Consider the following 18,620-nt stretch of genomic DNA (forward strand, 5'->3'; position numbering starts at 1 on the left):
ATTATGCAAGACTGGTTGAAATGTATCTAGTTTTTATTGAATGTGTTGTGATACCTTCTGCTGCCAAAGGATGTGGTATATTTATCTGGTTCTGTAGAGAGAGAAAGGTGTTCCCTGACGGTTTTATTCATTTTCTAAGACAGAGAAAAATACCTTCCTGGCAAAATCATATAATGTGTGCCATGTTTGCCCACGCTTCCAAGTAGTCTGGATATCTACTTCTTCTCAAACAGCGCTGGCAGCTGTTTCGCAAATTACTGAAACATGTAGGCAAAAAGCAGAGTCCAGGTTCCAGCAAAAGAAAGAGCCCACTTATGAAAGGTTGGCAGCTCTACAAAAAGCCTGCTTCCTCTCTACATGACTCTAATTATTGTAAACAATGGCATCCAAAATCTATTAGAACAAACAGCTGTCCGTGACAATTAGGACTTAATCATTTTGCAGATGGGAGTGTCTTCATTTTTCGACTGCTGTTTATTTTATTTAAACCCATTGAAGTTGCTGCCAGGTGTCAAGAAAAGTCTCATTTGAAGTCATATAGAGCTAAAATATTAATTACAATGAAATACCAATTATTGGTCTTAAATAAATAAAGGTTTGTAATGAATAATGTAAATTTAACATTATGTTGAAAGGTAAACATGACAAATAAAAACAAACATTCACAGAGGAGTAAAGCGGCTGTTTTTCTAAGCATTATCACTTATTTGAAGAAGCTGCCAGGAATCCATAAAGCAAAGACAAGCTGCGGTAAGAGATATCAAGACCAAACAAAGCCCGTTCAGCCAGATAAAACACTGCCTTGAGAAGTATGTACACAGCGATAAAACGAACAGGAGAGATGCATGCCAAGTTCTACAACACAACATGCAAGCCAATCCAAAACCCTCCCTCTGGGAACCACCCAGACAATAGGCAGATAGGGCCGGATGAGAAGTCCGTCATGTTTATATGTAGAGGGAGGAGAGGACAGGTGGCCGCAACCTCTTACTTTGGTAGGCCACAGCTCGTTCAGCTGTATTATTATATATATATACATTCCCTCCGTCTAAAACTCTCTAGAAATAGCAAGAAGTGAGTGGTGCACAGAGAGGGACTTGGCTGACAACCACCTCACTTTGAGTGATAAACAGGGACCACTTAGGAGTTTATCAGGAGAGATTGGCTCTGCCATTTCAGATAAAGATCAGCTTGCGGGCACACCCAGACCTGCATTAATCTGTTTAGAGGAGATGGGGATTTTTCATGTTTCACATGTCTTATGTGTCGGGAAAATAAAATAAAAACCACAATGGCAAGGATTTTTTTGTTTCTAATGTCCCTATTCTGCATATTGCCATGATTGTGCAACATCTACTCCACTGTTAGTGATTCGTCTTTTGTTTTTGTACATGCTGTTCCAGCGCAGCCTATTTTGTGTGATGTGACATACCACTCTGTGTGAAATTATGAGTTTGCAGGAACATGCAAGAAGGAGGTGATTGTAGCAAGTGGGTTGAGAGATTACTGAGTGATTTTTGACAAATCGGATGTTAACATTTCCAACCATTATTGAGTCATATTTGTCACAGTTTCAGCTCCACACCCTCCTCACTCCCCGTCGTCAGTCTAACTCTCTTCACCTGTTGTCACAGTTCAGCTCCTCACTCTGTGGTTCAGTCACTCCCACCTCGTCAGTCTGACTTCCTTCACCTGTTCACACACCTGTCTTTGACCACTAATCAAATCCCTATATAGTCTCCTGCCTCACACACACATTGCCAGATTGTTCTTCCTTTTCTATGCCAGACTCTCCAGCACTTGTTTCTAGATGGATTTCCTGTTGCCGACCCTGCCTGTCCCTGGTTAACCCGCTAGTCTGACTCCCCGTGAACCTACCAGCCCTTCGTCCTGTTGATCCTCTGTCCTGTCGCCGACCCTGCCTGTCCCTGGTTAACTCGCTAGTCCAACTCCCCGAGAACCTACCAGCCCTTCGTCCTGTTGATACTCTGCCTGCCGTTTCCAGAGTGTGGAATATAAGTTCGAAGGATCCCTGGAGTCGAGCGTGCATTTGGGTCTACACACGAGTCGTTACAATATGCTCATGATCATCTTCTCATTATTAATAAACAATTTCAGTCCTAGCAAAGAACTGTAATGTTCCTCTGAGGTCTAAACACTTTAATAATGCATAGTAATATGTGACACATATGATGGCTAGAAGATATACAAAAACATACACTGTATATCTGCCAAATGATTTCTGAATCCACATCAAATACCATTTGAAACATGTGACACTATTGGACAACTAATAGTAAGTACTGCACTTCAAAAACTACAGAAAGGACGAAACACACATGCCGTGCGTGGTGTGCAGCAACGTTCTCTATTGAAATTGAGAAAGTTTGAAAAGCATTTTATTGTGCAAAGAGCCGGAGGAACTCTCCTTGACCAAAGACTAGTGAATTCTGTGGCCGCGTGCAGATATGAGCAGGAACCCGGAACAGAAAAGAGACGATATGACGGTCACATGCCACAACACAAATGAGTTCAATGTTAATGGCATCTTACATGGAAGTGTGAAATGCCTTTCAGAGCTGAGTTGAATATTTTACTCAAGCAAGCAACAATAGAGACAATTGAAAGTGAGACATTTTTGCTTGCAGCAAAACCAACGAGTAGAGAGTTATGTGTGTATGGACACAAGGGAGGAATGTGTCGAAATTGGATATCAATGTTCATATTAAAATATTAATAAACTATGAAGAAACAAGTGAACGAAGCTCACTGACTGCAGTCCGATCCAGGAATAAACTCTTCTCACTTCTCTGCGGTCAATATGAGCAGATTGCCAACTGGAAGGAGGATCGAACCAGAGTGTTTGACCGGTGTTTCTGACCAACTTGGTTGTGTGTTTCCCTCGTGAGTAGGACTAGATTTCCCTGGCGTAAGAAAGTAATAAAGTTACCACCACCAAAATAACCTCTGCTAATTAAATTCTTGCTCTACTTTATAACGCAATGATTATGTCAAAGCAAGCGAACATCCACCAAGTGTATTTCAGCTCTGTATGTTTCTGGCTAAACTTTTCTACATTTCTCTAATTGCGAATGTTGGTAGAAAAAGAAAACATTTTAACTTTTAATTTTGATGCACCTAAAACGTACATCTGTTCAAGATGCTTTCATATCTAATATGATGCAAATTAATATAATAGTTACATTTTCTGCAGGGACATGTTTCTGTCAAGTAAAGTACAGAGTAAGAAGCGTTACGCCCTCTTAGTCGACTTTCGGTTGTTTTGGTCTCAGTTACAAAGATTTCTTAAGTCAATATGTCATTTAGTTTTCATGGTTTTTCATCCCGAATGAAATATATATATATATATATATATATAGGGTTTACTAAGCCTTTTATAAGAGTTATTTCGGTGTACAATGACTTAGAATAGTAACGTAATTCAATATTTTGTATATTTAAAGATCATGATAAATATATATATATATATCTGTTTGGGGTCTTTTTAGTTGTGACCCGAGGCAGTTGCCTACCTTGCCTTATAGTAAAGGTTGCCTCTGAAGTGTTTTCCCATGAACGTGAGTGCATTTCTCTGTTGTTTCTCACCTGTGACTTGGGTGTGTGGCACGTCTATGATTGACGGGTGTATTGCACAGATACGTTGTTTGTATGAGCAGTTTTTGAGAAAACTGCTATAAGCTCCACCACAGGCAAAGCATTCAGCCACTTCTGAACAGGCATGTTTTAAACTGCACTAGTTCCCATAAAATACTACACAGATAGAAGAAACCATGCAAAGATATGGCCATGACAGTGACATAGCAACTTTAAATTAACAAATTACATGATAAACTATCACTATTGGATAAAAATCTTGTATCTATAAAATATTCTATTTTCAGGACCTACATAGTTTTTAAGGTTTCTTAATGTTATTCGAACGTTAATGTAGGTGTAACTTTTGTAACATATAGTAATAGAGCATATGCCTATGGAAATATATAGGAAAGAAGGAGCAGAGGACATATTTACATTAACATTTACGAAGGTGTGACTTGTGTAAAATATAGTATACATGCAAGAAGAAGCAGATAGCAGACTTACATTCACAGAGGTTATCTTGCCAAGTTGACAGGCCTCCTGCAAAGACAGAAGAACATTTGACATCACTATAGAGCATTTACAATGGAAATGTGTCTGTGGAGCCAACAAAGGAAACTGCACTGGGAACTTTCAAGTCATCTTATAATCAGTCACAGTTTACAATTGACAACCTCATAGATTTTGTGGTGGTTTGTGATTTTTAAGTTGTAATTGAGATTTACGATACATATTGATTTCTTCTGATGAACCAGAGTTTGTGGAGCACATTTCTGTGGTGCAGAGTACACGCCATCTCCCCAGCAATGTAACGAGGAGGGCAAACCTGACACCCTGACAACACAAGCCATAAAACTAACACTTTGATGATGATGTTTTCTCTGCATGTCAGGCAGGAAAGTGAAAAGAATATAAAATGAAGCATAACAAATTAACAATAAACAGCGATAAGCTTCTAAATTGGGAACAAAAGACAACTGCAAGCCTGCAAAATAGCATCCGCTCTCTGGGGACTGCGATAACTCACAGAGAGATAAGAGCATTTAATTTGTAATCACCTATTTTGTTTTCTTTGTTCTGTGTATAATAATCTGAGTACATGACTTGATTTTCAAAGAAAATAAAAGAATTCTGGCAGTGAGGAGCCACTTAGAAAGGGAGAATCATAGAGGACTGCTGGGGTAGAATGGTGGAACAATGAACAGGAAACACATTCATGTCAACAGATTATCCTACTATAATTGTTAACCAAGGAATGCAGCTACTAACTGAGCAATAGAGCATCGCACCCAAAGCTATTCATCAGAACTAAATGGAGCTCCATGCCGGATAAATAAACGTTCTCCAAACCTCTAACAAATAACTGCCTGGCACAGTAAATTCATTGTATTGAAGATTATTTATAGTCATTTTTGGAGGTGGAGATGGGCATATTTATAATATTGTTGACCAGGCGAGCAATGTTTTGGGGGAATAACATCAATATTATTAAAATTGACTACATGTTTCCAACATTTTGTCTCTACTTTAACAGTTTCAAGATTCAGATTTTGACATTTGTATTTTTTAATATGGTGGTTATCATGTTCAGCACCAAGTCATTACTCCTCATTTTTTTGTTCTGTTGTGAGTCATACGAGTTGTGTGTGTAGCTGTGACTTAACAACAAAATGTAATGTTATAACCAACCGCAAAGACATTAGAGGGGCTGAAAATAGCTCTGATGAACCCCCTCATGAGTACCTTGTAGTATATTTTTACCTACGCTGTAATATCAGTTTATACGAAACATGAAAAGTCAGAGCTCAAAGATTTAAGAATCTATATGACATGCCTCAACTTTGTAAGACCACGTCTCTGGGAGTAGAGAAGAACATATGTAACAGGCCTGGGCGCAGGGAAGTTAGTAGATAATTTCTAGAATATTACGTGATTCAGTCTTTAACTGGGTCACGGAGGCCACAGTTCAGTTTGAACTCAGAGGTTCCACGTGTCTTTAGGTTCAACCTATAGATCAGTTCTTGAATTAGGTAATTTTGCATGAAGGTGATTGGTCCACGAAGGCCGGGGATAATAAACTCCTCCTATTTGGTTGTGTATAAAATGTATGTTAAAATGTATGTTAAATAGACTTCTCCAATCAGGCCTTCTGAGAGTCTCCAAGCGTTCCCGGCGTCAAACTACAAATTAATGCAGGGTTATTGTCTGAAACGTGACGTTGAACAATATTCTATAATTTATAATTTGAGTTTCACAGTAGGTTTTGTTAGGTTGTGGTGGATTTTATGTACACTTGCACATGTAAATAAGGAAGTCTTAAGTTTTAAATAAAGCATATAGAAAGATAATTTACATAGTGGATATTAGGGAGGAATATTCTGATTAATGTATTAAGAAGCATAGACAAGTAGGATCACTGAATTATATTTGTAACTGTAATGTTGATTTTATGAGGTTTATTGTAACTGTACCATGTGGACAGTATGAATGAGATTGGTTTTATTATGGTAGAGGTGCGTTTCCCTTGAGATCCTAGCTGGTTTCCTGTTTAGGCTCTTATTCTGAAGTCTAAAACCGGGGGTAGGGCTCTAAACCGGAAGCGGAAAGCAGCTGTTACCTCTCTTGGCGCAAAGCTCAGTCTCTTTTCAAATGCTGAGCAGGGAAGAGCATGCCATCCGGGCGGTGAGTGAGAACAACACACAAACTGGGAGCTTTAAGCTCACTAAATGGAGACTATATGTACTCATCTGATTTGCTGTCTATTTGTGAGAATGTGGGCTGAAGATATGAGGAGATGTCTGAGTGATGGCCACAGCTGGGCTTTAAAGCAACCAGAAATGAATGTCAAATATACTCTTAAATGCATCCCTCGTGTTGAGACTTCTTCCACAGAACACAGAGCTCCATCCAGACTCTTTTGAACACTTTACTCTTTTAGTTTCAAAGTCATCAGTTAACTATTCTTTTTGTGGGATGAACAGCCCTGCTTTGAGGCCCCTGCATATGTTTGGTGGTCTAGTCGTGAAATAAATATTAAAAGGATGAGTTATGATCTCAAAAGTACAATTAATGCTGTCTGGATTATTTTCTATTAAATATGAGGCATGCAAGTAGACTATGCACAAATCATAATACAATACAGACATTTCTAACACAGAATTGTTCTGCTTATGGAAATATATATATATAAGTTATATAGAGAGATGTTATACCTTGTCATAAACTGGTGAGTATTTGTGCTGCACCTCCTGTATACTACACACACCAGCCTGACATTATGGCTGGAACATGTTACAGCACTAACCCCTATACATTAATTGAAATGTAAAATATTTCAGGTTTATTTCTTAAATAAAAAATATATAAATTTGTTCTTTTCTTTTCCTTTTTTGCAAAACTGAGCACACAAACATTCATCAGGACTCATTTGCATCCAGGGACTGGTCATTTAAGGCAGGATTTGACTTGAGGCTGCCATCAAGCAGTTGTTTCTTCTCCGTGTAATGTTTTATTCAGCATCTCGTGACACACACTTCGAGTCAGAGACCCGGCGAACCAATTAAATATATGATAATGTACATGAGGGATCTGAGAAGGTGACCTGTGCTTGTCTCACACTTAGATGACATTCAAAATAGTAGTTGTACATCTGATTGCTGGAACCATCAATTTGTTTTCTCTTTTCTTCCTCCTCAATATGGATTGGTCAATGACCTTCTCTCTTTATGGACACCTCTCAAACTAGCGGTTTCAAAGCCCCCATATGCATGCCTGGGAGAGAGAGTTATGCTCAAGATAAGTGCATTTGTTGGTGAACCACATCAAAGTAGAGAGGGATGACTTGGTGAGCAAAGGCACTGGAGCTTGAACCGAGCCTTTGATCACCCCAGGCACTCTGATCTTTAAAATATTGGATAAATAATTGATTAAAAACACCAAACCTTATTGTGCTATGCTTCTGTATCCAAATTAATTCAAAATGTATGAAACAGTGGCTGCACAACGAATGCATGTATGCATGTAGGTAGGAGCGTACTAGAATACTGTAACTTTCACACAATGCACAGATATTCTTCATATTCTTGTATAACATGTAAAACACTAAATATCTGTTCACCAGCACTGAGTTACAGTATCAACTGGAGACAGATTGTAGGGATGCAATAACCTTCTCCAGTGAGGATATGAACTGTGGCACAGAGGAAAGAGGAAAGGGTGAGAGTCAAAAGGTATAGGAGAGTGTACATTCCAGCTGTGCAATAGGTTGCTGGAGTGTAGCGACAATTCTATCTACTGTGAAGCCTGCAGTGTGCAAAATAAAGACAATGAGCCCACTGTGTGCATACCAGGGATATTAAAAAGAGAATTTTCCATCAGCTTTTGTAAATACGTTAGTAAATCTCCCTCAGTACATTTAGACTATGAAAATAAATCTATATTAATCTAGGTTTCAAACTTAGAACAACAGGCCAAAGAGTACTGTATTTATTACTTTGTATGCCTCTAACCATTTAAGCTCAATAATATATTTTACACAACTATTGGGTTGCCAATATAAGCACAGTTAGTAGATATAAATTTCATTAGTAGGGTTGTGTTTCATTAAAAAAAATCCTGTACTGTGATATAGGAGCAATAAAAGATAACGCTAACGACACAACAATTATTGGAGAGCTGTCTCAGCTAATGTTGAGCGTACAGCATGATGCTCTTATTTCATCAATCTCTGGATTCAAGAACAATTAAACATCAAGAAACACAATTGGCAGCCTCTGTACTGTTCGTCAAACTAATAGAACTTATTTGTACCCAAGCAAAAATAGCCGGCGGTGCTGCTTCAATAACTGCATGTCTATTTCTAAGGTCTCGTTATTTCCATTTCTCTGATATGATTTTCCCCATGACCTCTGTGAGCTTGATGACACGGAGCCCTGTCAACTCCAGATAACTAAGGAATAACAATCAACTCACATCCCTTGTGCTCATTTTTAGCAATTACTATGACAGGTGTCCAAATGATCAGTTGACTTCACAAGGAAGGACGTATTCCACTATATTAATATCATATAGGAAATGAAACCTGGCGTTTGAACATTTTGATTTGCCCCTAACTAAATTGGCTGACCTCATCAATCTGTCAGGAACAGGACAACATCACAGTACAACATTTAGTTGGGTTAAATCCATTGGCAGTAAGGTCAAGGTCTAAAAAAATGGTAACTATAGATTCTTTGACGAACAAAATATTTTATACAATGGATGAAGTGATAACTTCAAGCTAGAGTGAAAGTAAAACAAAAAAAACTTGTCCCAGGGGTCCCCATGCTCCTAATAGTTTAACACTAATGAGCTCCTACCTCTACAGCCTCCCACATTACGGTATACTTCGTAGTGTAAATACCTTTGAAGGTGGGGAGGACCACAGAGCGAGGCGAGGAGACAGGAAGGTAGGACGCTAGCTAGCGATGGTCTTTTGAGCTGCCAGAGCCCACTCTTGTGTATTTCACATTAGTTTTGACGGTGACTCAGGGGTTGATTGGTGAGGCTCACTACAGTGTGCTGCGGTTCCACTCAGCCAGCCTTCCTGCATGAAGTCTGTGAAAATAACAGCCAAGCAGGACTTGTCTGTTCGGTTCTGTGTAGGCTTACCACAAATGTCTGGGCGTTGCCACAGTCTACGACTTAAGCTGTTCAGAGAAGCTGGGAGAAATGTGGCCTGCTATCAAGTGGTTATCCACACGGGTGAGATGGATGTGGCTGAATTCATCATTGGAAGAAAAATGACAGCTTTGTCAGGTAGCCGTGTCACAGTCCCACGCATTCAGACATATGCACGCACTATACAAATATCCACAGTAGAAAACTTGGACGAGTATGCCATCTGCTCGTGTGTGCATGCTCACGAAACGTGGACGTCTCCGCCAAGTAAGAATGGGCAGAGTTCAAGTTTTCATCCCTTCTATTTCTGGCGAACGCAGCATGTCTTAGACAGCGTGATAAAACTGTTGCAAACAAAACACCTCCTCATCAAAAGGGGCTAATAAAGTCTTCAATATACTTAAGTGTAGCCTTAGATAAATACAATGCCCATTTCCCCCTGCATTGGTGTTCAGTTGTCCAGAGTGTATTGATGTACTTATTGACATTCAATAAAGGAAACCCTCTCAGCAAACCACACACAGTGGTGTAAATCCTGCACACCTCTTGAGTGTGCACAAGGAGCAGCTTTCCTTTAACACAATTACGAGACAGCAATAATGTCAGTGTGTTTGAACCAATTTTGATTTACAAGTGGACAACATGTTGCCTTCTCATCAGCTTATTATTATTAAGTGGTCTGTATATGTGTGTTTCCCCTGGACAATCCCCCTCTTGCTCCACTCTTAGCGAGGTATTGATCCTTCCAGTCTCCCGCCCCCTCCTGATTTCATTAGGCGAGCTGCTGTTAATTACTCCACACTCTAACCTTTTGCTGTTTCATTTGGGCCGACAAATTGGGCGAATTAAAAAAGGCGAGTTAGGAAGAAGAAAAGAGAGAAAGGAAGAAAAAAAGAAGAAGAAAAGCTCTCTGGCAGCTGTAGTGGTGGACCCCCTCCTCTCTCCGAGGCCCTTGTGTCGGAATCCCAAGCGGCGTAATAATTAAAAAAAGTTCATCAATGTTCTCTTTGTGCATCACATTATGCAGAAGGAGGCTACTCCGGTAATTGTTGTAGAGGATTCATTTATGAGAACCATACCAGCTAGATCTGGTATGGTTGTCTGGGGAGTTGGAGCATTTTGCCTTTTTTAACTTCTTCATGAATTTGTCAAAGGTGTCTCAGCTTCAAGCAGGCTGAACATTAATACACACCTTATTCATGTGTGCATATTGATTTGGAAGGATCATGTGAGAGATATAACAAAAGGACACATTTTAGTTTTACACCCTATTTCCAAAAAAGATTATTACTAGGTATCATGAGAGTATGGTGTGACACATAGCTGCAACGTTATAATTAGACTGGATTTAATACCTTGTGTCATGAGATTATATGTGTGGTGCATGGAATCTAAAGCATACTTAAATCACAGGGAAATGTAATTGATTAACCATTCGAGACTGTGAATCAGATGATGAGGACGATGCTCTTAATCCATGTTAAATCAATAGAGTCACTTCCTACACATCAAGGGATTATTGAGAGAAATTACTACTAGCTGTAATTGCGGATTTATAACAAATCAGATAATTTCTGGCTTGGTGCAACAATGTGTTAATGTGTGCAAGTGAGTCAAAAACATGTCACTAGGAGTTCTTTAATCACCTGCTTTAAAGTGGGACACTGTTTCAACATGGATACATTTCCAACTAAGTGAGTGACATTAATAGGATTTTTTTCTGGATCCTTAATGTCCTTTCCTCAAGGTTGAGTGCAGTCTAGTTGAAAGGATTCTACATGATGCACAAGGAGCCATTCAGAGTACTCCCTTTGGCTGAGATAATAACTTCATCATAATTAGCTTGTGGTGCTCGGGAGTGTTGAATTGTCGGTTGCAGTGGGATCTGGGCTGATTTATTGCTTGATTTAATTACGTATCAAAATTCAATTAGACATGCTTTCAACCAAATTCAAAGTGAGTTTTGTCAAGCTGTCCCTTGAAATCAGGCGCGGCTTGAAGGACATTCTTCATTATGCAGTGACATCTAACTTAATAATTATCGTTTTCCAAAAATCACTCATGTGCTAAAAGATGAAGATAGAAAAATGTTTTAATAAAAAAAATGTATAAATAAGGCTGCCAGTTTTACTTGTTTCACATCTCAACATCGACATCAAACAGCATCGCATTAGAATAGCCCTTGATTCAGTGGTGATGTGAAGAGGGTTGCAGGTACTTTACCAAAAGAAGATACATGACAAAATGCTGTTTGAGGTTGACTCTGATTGAGGAAGTTTCTGGCTTTCTTTACCCACATCACTCACCTGCTCACCCCCTTTCGCTCCAGACTACACGAGGGGAAAAAGGGGAACTGTTTTGAATAAGTGTCACACCAGCCTCCAAGAGCTACATTGATCTTTACTAGTATGCAAATGCAGGATGTCATGGTGTCTATGCTAAGAAGTCAAGGAAGGGAAGGAATATTCCAGCCGGAGGTCTTTGACTGGAGTGTAGTCCTTTACCTGTGTTGTAAATACAGCCATTGACCATTTAACTAGGTACACCTTGGTATTGCGGTGTGTGGCACTTCTCGACCCTCAGAACAGCAACATTTTTTGGAGGCATTGTTTCAACAGGGTGCCAGAAACGTTCAATAGGTATGATGTATACTGACTTGACAGTGTAGTGTTTCCAGTTTTTCAGTGGGATGAATTATGTGAACATCCCACTTCACCTCGTCCCAAAAGTGTTTTATTAGGCTGTGATCTGGGGACTGTGCAGACCATTGGAGTAAAGTAAAGTAATTTCCTTGAACCTTTTTCAGACAATGACACATTATCTTGCTAGAAAATACACTCGACAAAAAACAGTACCCGTGTCAATATGAAATGTTGACTGTGTTTATAGAAGCAAAACTATCATGAGCACACACACACCAAGTATACTGGCACACATGAGGTCCTTTTCTGCTTTCATTCAAGCTCCTATTTGTTACCTACAATATCTATTAATTTTATTGTAGCGATGAACACCGTGGCCTTCAATACCACCACCAACACATACACTTACACCTTAGTTATGGCCAGCTGGGCTAATGTTTTAGCATGCTCCCTTTTACTGTCTGTATGTTTATCTTATGTGCATATACAGTTACAATACACAAAAACTAAAAAGCCACTGTACTTGTGTGCAGTATCCCCATATTGTGGTTCCCATCCACTCCAAGAGTAATTCACTGTATTTAAAATACAACGTATGAGCCATGATGGCTACCGCTAAGGAAGTCAGGTGACATCATATAGAGTGCCAAAGTCCACTTGGGGACAAAGTTGCGGTGGACGGATGGGTTAAACAGACCCCAATTTCTATCCGTGAGACCGCTGTCAAATTGACGTTGAATAATATAGCCTTATTTTGCTTATTTACATAACTAAAGCTATCTATGCAAGTTACATAACAAGCCTAGTTATATTAGGTTTTTTACTTATTTAGACCCAAACCACGATCGTTTCCTAAACCTAACCAAGTAGTTTTACTGCCTCAACAAAAGGTTCTGCACTGTTCCGGAGAATAGCCTTTTTAAGTACCCTATTTAGAAGTTTGTTTTTGTTTAATTTGCTTTTTCTTTTTTTTCCATTCTTTTTTTTTTTTTCACAACCTAATCAAAACCAGCCTGAACTGCTTGTGTGTGCAACGTAAACTTCAAATTAAATATATTAATTCAGCATCCAGTTGCTAAGAGATTAATCCGTTTTGGCTTGAAAAATACTTGATATATATGGGCCCAATTGTGCAAAGATAATATTCCCTGCCACAGTTAATTAAACCCCACATTGGCCTCTGATGTTGATACTAGATAGGATAAATATATAGAGTGTAACTTAGATTTTTGACAAGTTAAGGTTTCTCCACTCTTCAGAGATTGAGTTTTAATGACCATGTTTCTACATCGAAACTTGTGCAAAATGTTAATTTTTTTCCAGTTCAATGGTTCTCCATCTGGTCTGTAGATTTCCACACCACCTCATCACTGCAACATTTAATTAACTAAATAGGGCACTTTATATCAGAATCAGTAAAGAAAATAGAAAAGTGAACTCAGCAGAGTGCAGATCGCTGCCAGGTGTGTCCACTGCTGTAATGTTTGATTGAATAAATACAAACCACAATAGTCTAACCCCCTGTCTAGACTGCAAGCGTATTAGTTGCGTTTTTCACTCGCCCGTCTCAAATAACAGATAGGCTCTCATATCAGCTATGCAGCTGCCTCTCTTCAGCTAAACTGCAGCTCACTGTGTAATGCTTCATATTTACTTTAACACTTCATCGGACCAGAAATTGTCAGTCTTGCTGTGCTGTTAGCTCTGTTAGCCAAATACGCTATAGGACTCCCACCAGCTGCTAACAGCTAATTAGCTCTCTTCCTCCCAACATAAGAAGTACCTCTTCACTGTAATCAGTGCTCGGTTTAGGTTGTCTTTTGCTCAGCGATAGTTATACATACGTACATGAAATTGTGTTATCTAAATCACGCAAATTGAGGGAGGAACAATTCGTAATCCGTAGAGGAAACAAGAGTCCAAACTGAAGCAGTTGTTGAGACCCCTACCGGCTGGTTGCGAGTAACGTGAAGTCTGCAGTCGATGACGGGATCAAACAGAGATGCTCACTTTCCTATGCACGCAAGCACACACAAAATAAAAATTGGTGTATTCAAATTAAATTATATATACTGTAGATGTCAGTAACACATGCATGGCGCCCACATATTTAGCTGGACACTAAGTGAACCTCTCCATCTCATATGCAATTGCTGTCTGCTGCACAGTGAGTCAGCAATGCTTGACGCGGTGACTAGACGAGTGAGCCGCATTAATGGGGAGGTACGTGTCATAAAGTGGCCACTAAGTGTATTGTCAAAGGCGAAACATGGTGGAAAAGAGAATGGAAAGCCCCATGATGTGTCAAAACTTCCGTTTACCAAGATCTGCCAGTAACGTGAATTGTTCATCCGTTTGATCTCTCTTCCATTGAAATATCTGACAGTTTTCTTCATTGAGACTGGCAGAGGAAGTGTACATAAATTGTGATGTGCAATTACATACTGCATTACAAGTTCATGTTTAAAGCAAAGCCGGAATGATTGTTACTCACTGACAAACACAATGATAATACTGATTAATGATTTTTTTTTAGAACGTTCATGGAAATGATCTCCTCAAAAGTGGGAGTTGCTTCTGACTTTAAATTAAAAACATGATGTTTAGACAAATGGTTAGCTATAATGGCTTTCAGCTAATTTCAAATGAGTTTTAAAAGGTATATTCATCACATATCCACACAAGCATAAGGATTTCACAAAGAAGCTAGCATGAAATATTCAAACGACTTTGAACAAGCGGTAATACTTCTTTACCAATGTCTCAATGAATTATTGCCATCTCTCTGCTAAATTGTTGATGGGTCTCACTTAGAAAAGACTAAGTGTGTTGCTATTTCGAGTTATATGTAACTTGACCATTGCACTGAGATCAATTTTATCCTAAGAGATTAGATTTTTCATAGATAAAATTGCTTTATATGTGCATCTGCAACCCACTGTACAACCATTTACTGTGGCTGGTAAGTCAGAACAGTACTGCTGTTATATGTGTGCTGTATCTCAGGATAAATTATCTTTGAAATCTCCAATTAGACGACTTGCCCTTATTATGCAATTAAACTATTCAAATAGCGGTCATAGCCTTTCTTAATATGATTAAATGAAAGGATACACTTAACCAACTATACAACTTAGATGTAAGCGTGAACTTGATTATTTTTGATTTTTCCTTTATTAACAGGTTAACCCTAACCTCTCGGCTATCAGATAGCCAACGTTTACACAAGTTGAACTTACCTGAGAGACTACCCAGCTAGACTAACTATCACTGTTGCATGTGGAGATGGTCGTGGTCGTTCAGCTGTGAGAGAGAGAGGTTTTTGAGTGAGGCTCCTGAGAGCTTTGCCTGGTGAGTCGCTTTGCACAGCTGGTGCTCGTTGTCAAATCATACTCTCCCTTTAAGTGCAGGAAGGTGCGGCCCCAGCAGGTATCATGGACTGTAAACATTGTTTGGTTGACCTGTGAATTTAGAGGCGACTGGCGCCAGAAAACCAGTTTTATATTTGTGTTCAAAGTGTGTGTGATCAGTCGAAAGAATAAAAGTGCCGTTGTTCACAGCAGTCTGTCATGTCAGTGTTTGAGATTTCATGGTGGCAGTAAGTCTTGCTCCATTTAATTTTAGCATCAGCAATGTTTTTTTATTTGCATTTATAACACCTCATAAGTGCACTTTTAGTGTCGCACGATGTTGTTTAGTGTAAATATGATTCAGGAGTTTGTAAAAAAAATGGTGGGCAGCAATCATTTCCTCTTAACTATAGACAAACAAGATGTTTCACGACACCAAGGAAACGTCTATATATCTAAAAGTGAAATGCAAGATTGTAAAAATGGCAAATATGAGAAGTTAAAAAAAAGCAGGCAACTGCCTATATAGGGAAACACAAGTTGTTGCTTTAATAACCGCAACATTGAATGCACCCAGCACACAATAATCCTGCTACTGATAAAATATTTACAGTCAATATACTGAACATTTCGGAAGAGACTTTGTCTTCCACGGTCTCTGGTGAGACAAATGCCAAGTTCATGAATAGTTTCTCAGGTAATCTAATTACAAAAGCAAGAGATCTCTGGATGCGTGGGTCTGTGTGCCCTCGTATCTCAAGAACCGTTCACCCTATCTACTTCACACTTGGCGTGTATATTGCCAGAGTCCAACATGCCGTATGCAGGCACAAGAGAGGAGATTTAGAATAACCCAAAACACAATCTTTTCCTAGACCTAACCAAGTAACTTTGTTGCCAGATTTCTGGAAGAAAGGATTCTCTGGCATGAAGCCCTTGAAGGCCCACTTCTTACATATACCATCCAGTGGGCTCTCCACAGCGGGGCATCTACAGGCCGCAGCTCAATGACTGCAGTACACGTTGCGAACTGGATGTTGAATATACTCATGTTACAACTACACTTTTCTTCACTTTCCCGGAGTCGACGGTAATGATTGTTTCTTGGAAACTTTCGGTGGCCAAGCTATCGGCACAGGCTCCGAACAGTCAATGCACTAGTTCATATGAATGTGAAAGCGAAGCAAGAAGATTACTCGCTTGCTGTGAATCCTTGTCTGCACACGCTCTCCAAATCTATTTGTTGGCAGTTGTTGCAAGTTCGGCATTTCTAAGCACATGGTAAAAAAAGGCAGTTAAACAGCATAGCTTTCCCTTCTATATTCGCTAATGGTGACTCATATGAACAGCATACATTTAATTGAACATTTTTCTGACAACTTTGTTCCATTATGAACTGTAACTGTCAACTCTTGCATGGGAACACAGACAACCCTTCTTGCATAGCCAGTGACAGAGACATGGTAAAACATTGATAAAGCACAGAGACAAAGCTCACAGTCATATCCCCATTTGCTCCAAGCATATCTTTCTCAAATATGTTGATGTCAGTTTTTCTGGCAGTGCAGTCAGTTAAAAGTGTGCCACTGATGTAATTCAAAAGCAACAGAGTACAGAGCTGTTTCTCTTCTGCAGCCTGCTTCACCCAATTGGGGTCCATCACCAAAACAAACATTGCCTTACTGCCAGGGCACATTTTTATCCTCTTTTACCACTGAGCACCAGTCATATTCACATTTTCGGAAAAGGCAAATGTGTGCTCCAGGAGGCCAGTCCCATGTGCTTTCTTCCCGAACCTCTTGCTGTTTCTCTGGCCACAGCCAAGTGCATTAACATATGTTCTAACAGTGCACAGTGCTACTCTGCATTGGTAAATGCCTTATTACAGCATGACCCGTTCTGTGCTTTCCCACTGAATATCCATAAGTAGTAAAACATAGCCATATCTGCCCACTCAGAACAGTAGGGATGTGTCTCAAATGACAGGGGGGCTCCTTAAAATTTAGTCGGCGGGCATCTTTGTCAAATTGATATTCCTCCCACTCACAGTAATGGCGGGTGGTAATAATGACAAATAAAGGCAATATAGCTAGTGCATGTAACACACTGAGCGTAATAAGGTCATCTGCTGGTTATGTTTCCTTTTTGCTCTCGTATTTATGCCTTTTTAGCATGCAGAGTCACATTTTCTCAGTATGACTTACATCTCCAAAGACTACGCCAGTGTGAAATATGCAAAAGCAGTGGGTAAGAAAAATATCCGGAGCAATGGAGCATGTTCTTGCCTGGAGAGCTTACACGCTTGTAATAATTTCCAACCATCAATTTCCTCTTATTATTACTTTTAGTTTTTTTTGTTTTGTTTGTCTTAGTTTTTTCCTGACTGTCTGTAGTAATACAAAGCCTTTCAGAGATCATGAAATCTGTGGCGAGGAATAAAAACATAAGAACGGTATCCTTAACAATTGGGGGGAAATTTGGAGATGCCGCTAATTACTATCTAAAGTAGTCACTTGGCAATGATGCACTAACTACAAAATAAAGCAAACTAAAAAATAATGAGGCACATGGAGTCACCTCTTGTTGCCTAATATTTGTGACAAGACATCTAATGTTAGCAGTTAATTTAACTGATTCATAGGCACAGATTAGTTATTTTAAAAACATCAACAACCTCTGCTGTTGATAAAACTTAGAGGTGAGGACATTCAGGAGGAAGCTTGACATATTAACATAAATTAGAAATGCAGCTTGATTAACACAAAAAGTGTTGCTGGTATTACGACTATAAATTATGAAATTGGAGAACACACCCACGCAATCTGCAAATGCAGCTTGCTGATGATTATGTTGATTGCTACTGAAATATGGCTTTGGGTAGAATGTGTCTGCAGATATCAACTGGCCGTTGAGGTAGTTCCAGTTGGTATGCTTGCGGTCATTTGCTCTGTCTGATTTATTTTTTATTTCTAATTTGGGAAATCTGTGTCCTGTCTGCCAGAGACACAGTTGTGCTGCGTTGATCTGAAGACATATTCTCAAAGAATGTGTTTCAAGCACTACAGAGAACTTGTCTGATTCTTGCACAAAGAACGAAGGGCTGGCATCCATGTCATCCCACAGCACTGTACTGATTTATAATGGTAAGGAAGGAAAAATAAAAGGCCAGGATACATCACTGAAACATGAAGGTATGGAGTAATACTTTGCTCATGAATAAAATCATTATAAAATAAGCTCTTTTATGACTTAGACCATAATCGTGAATCTTGAGCACGTTTTGATTAATGCTTCATCTATAAATTAAAGGTTTTAGATTTTAAAGGTTTGTATTTATATATTTGTGTTTTTTTATTTCTCTTTATTGTAT

At 39.2% G+C, this 18,620-nt stretch overlaps 1 protein-coding gene across 1 annotated transcript in view; it reads right to left on the reverse strand.

Annotated features, from left to right (window-relative positions):
• Positions 1-18,620, reverse strand: part of pcdh11 (protocadherin 11) — a 126,291-nt gene that overhangs the window by 44,370 nt on the left and 63,301 nt on the right. Inside the window, exon 5 of the mRNA XM_056439250.1 lies at positions 4,105-4,140. Coding sequence (XP_056295225.1) covers positions 4,105-4,140 — 36 coding nt within the window. The remainder of the gene's footprint in view (positions 1-4,104; positions 4,141-18,620) is intronic.

The sequence above is a fragment of the Pseudoliparis swirei genome, chromosome 19, assembly GCF_029220125.1.
Source record: "Pseudoliparis swirei isolate HS2019 ecotype Mariana Trench chromosome 19, NWPU_hadal_v1, whole genome shotgun sequence".
In the NCBI taxonomy this organism is placed as follows: domain Eukaryota; kingdom Metazoa; phylum Chordata; class Actinopteri; order Perciformes; family Liparidae; genus Pseudoliparis; species Pseudoliparis swirei.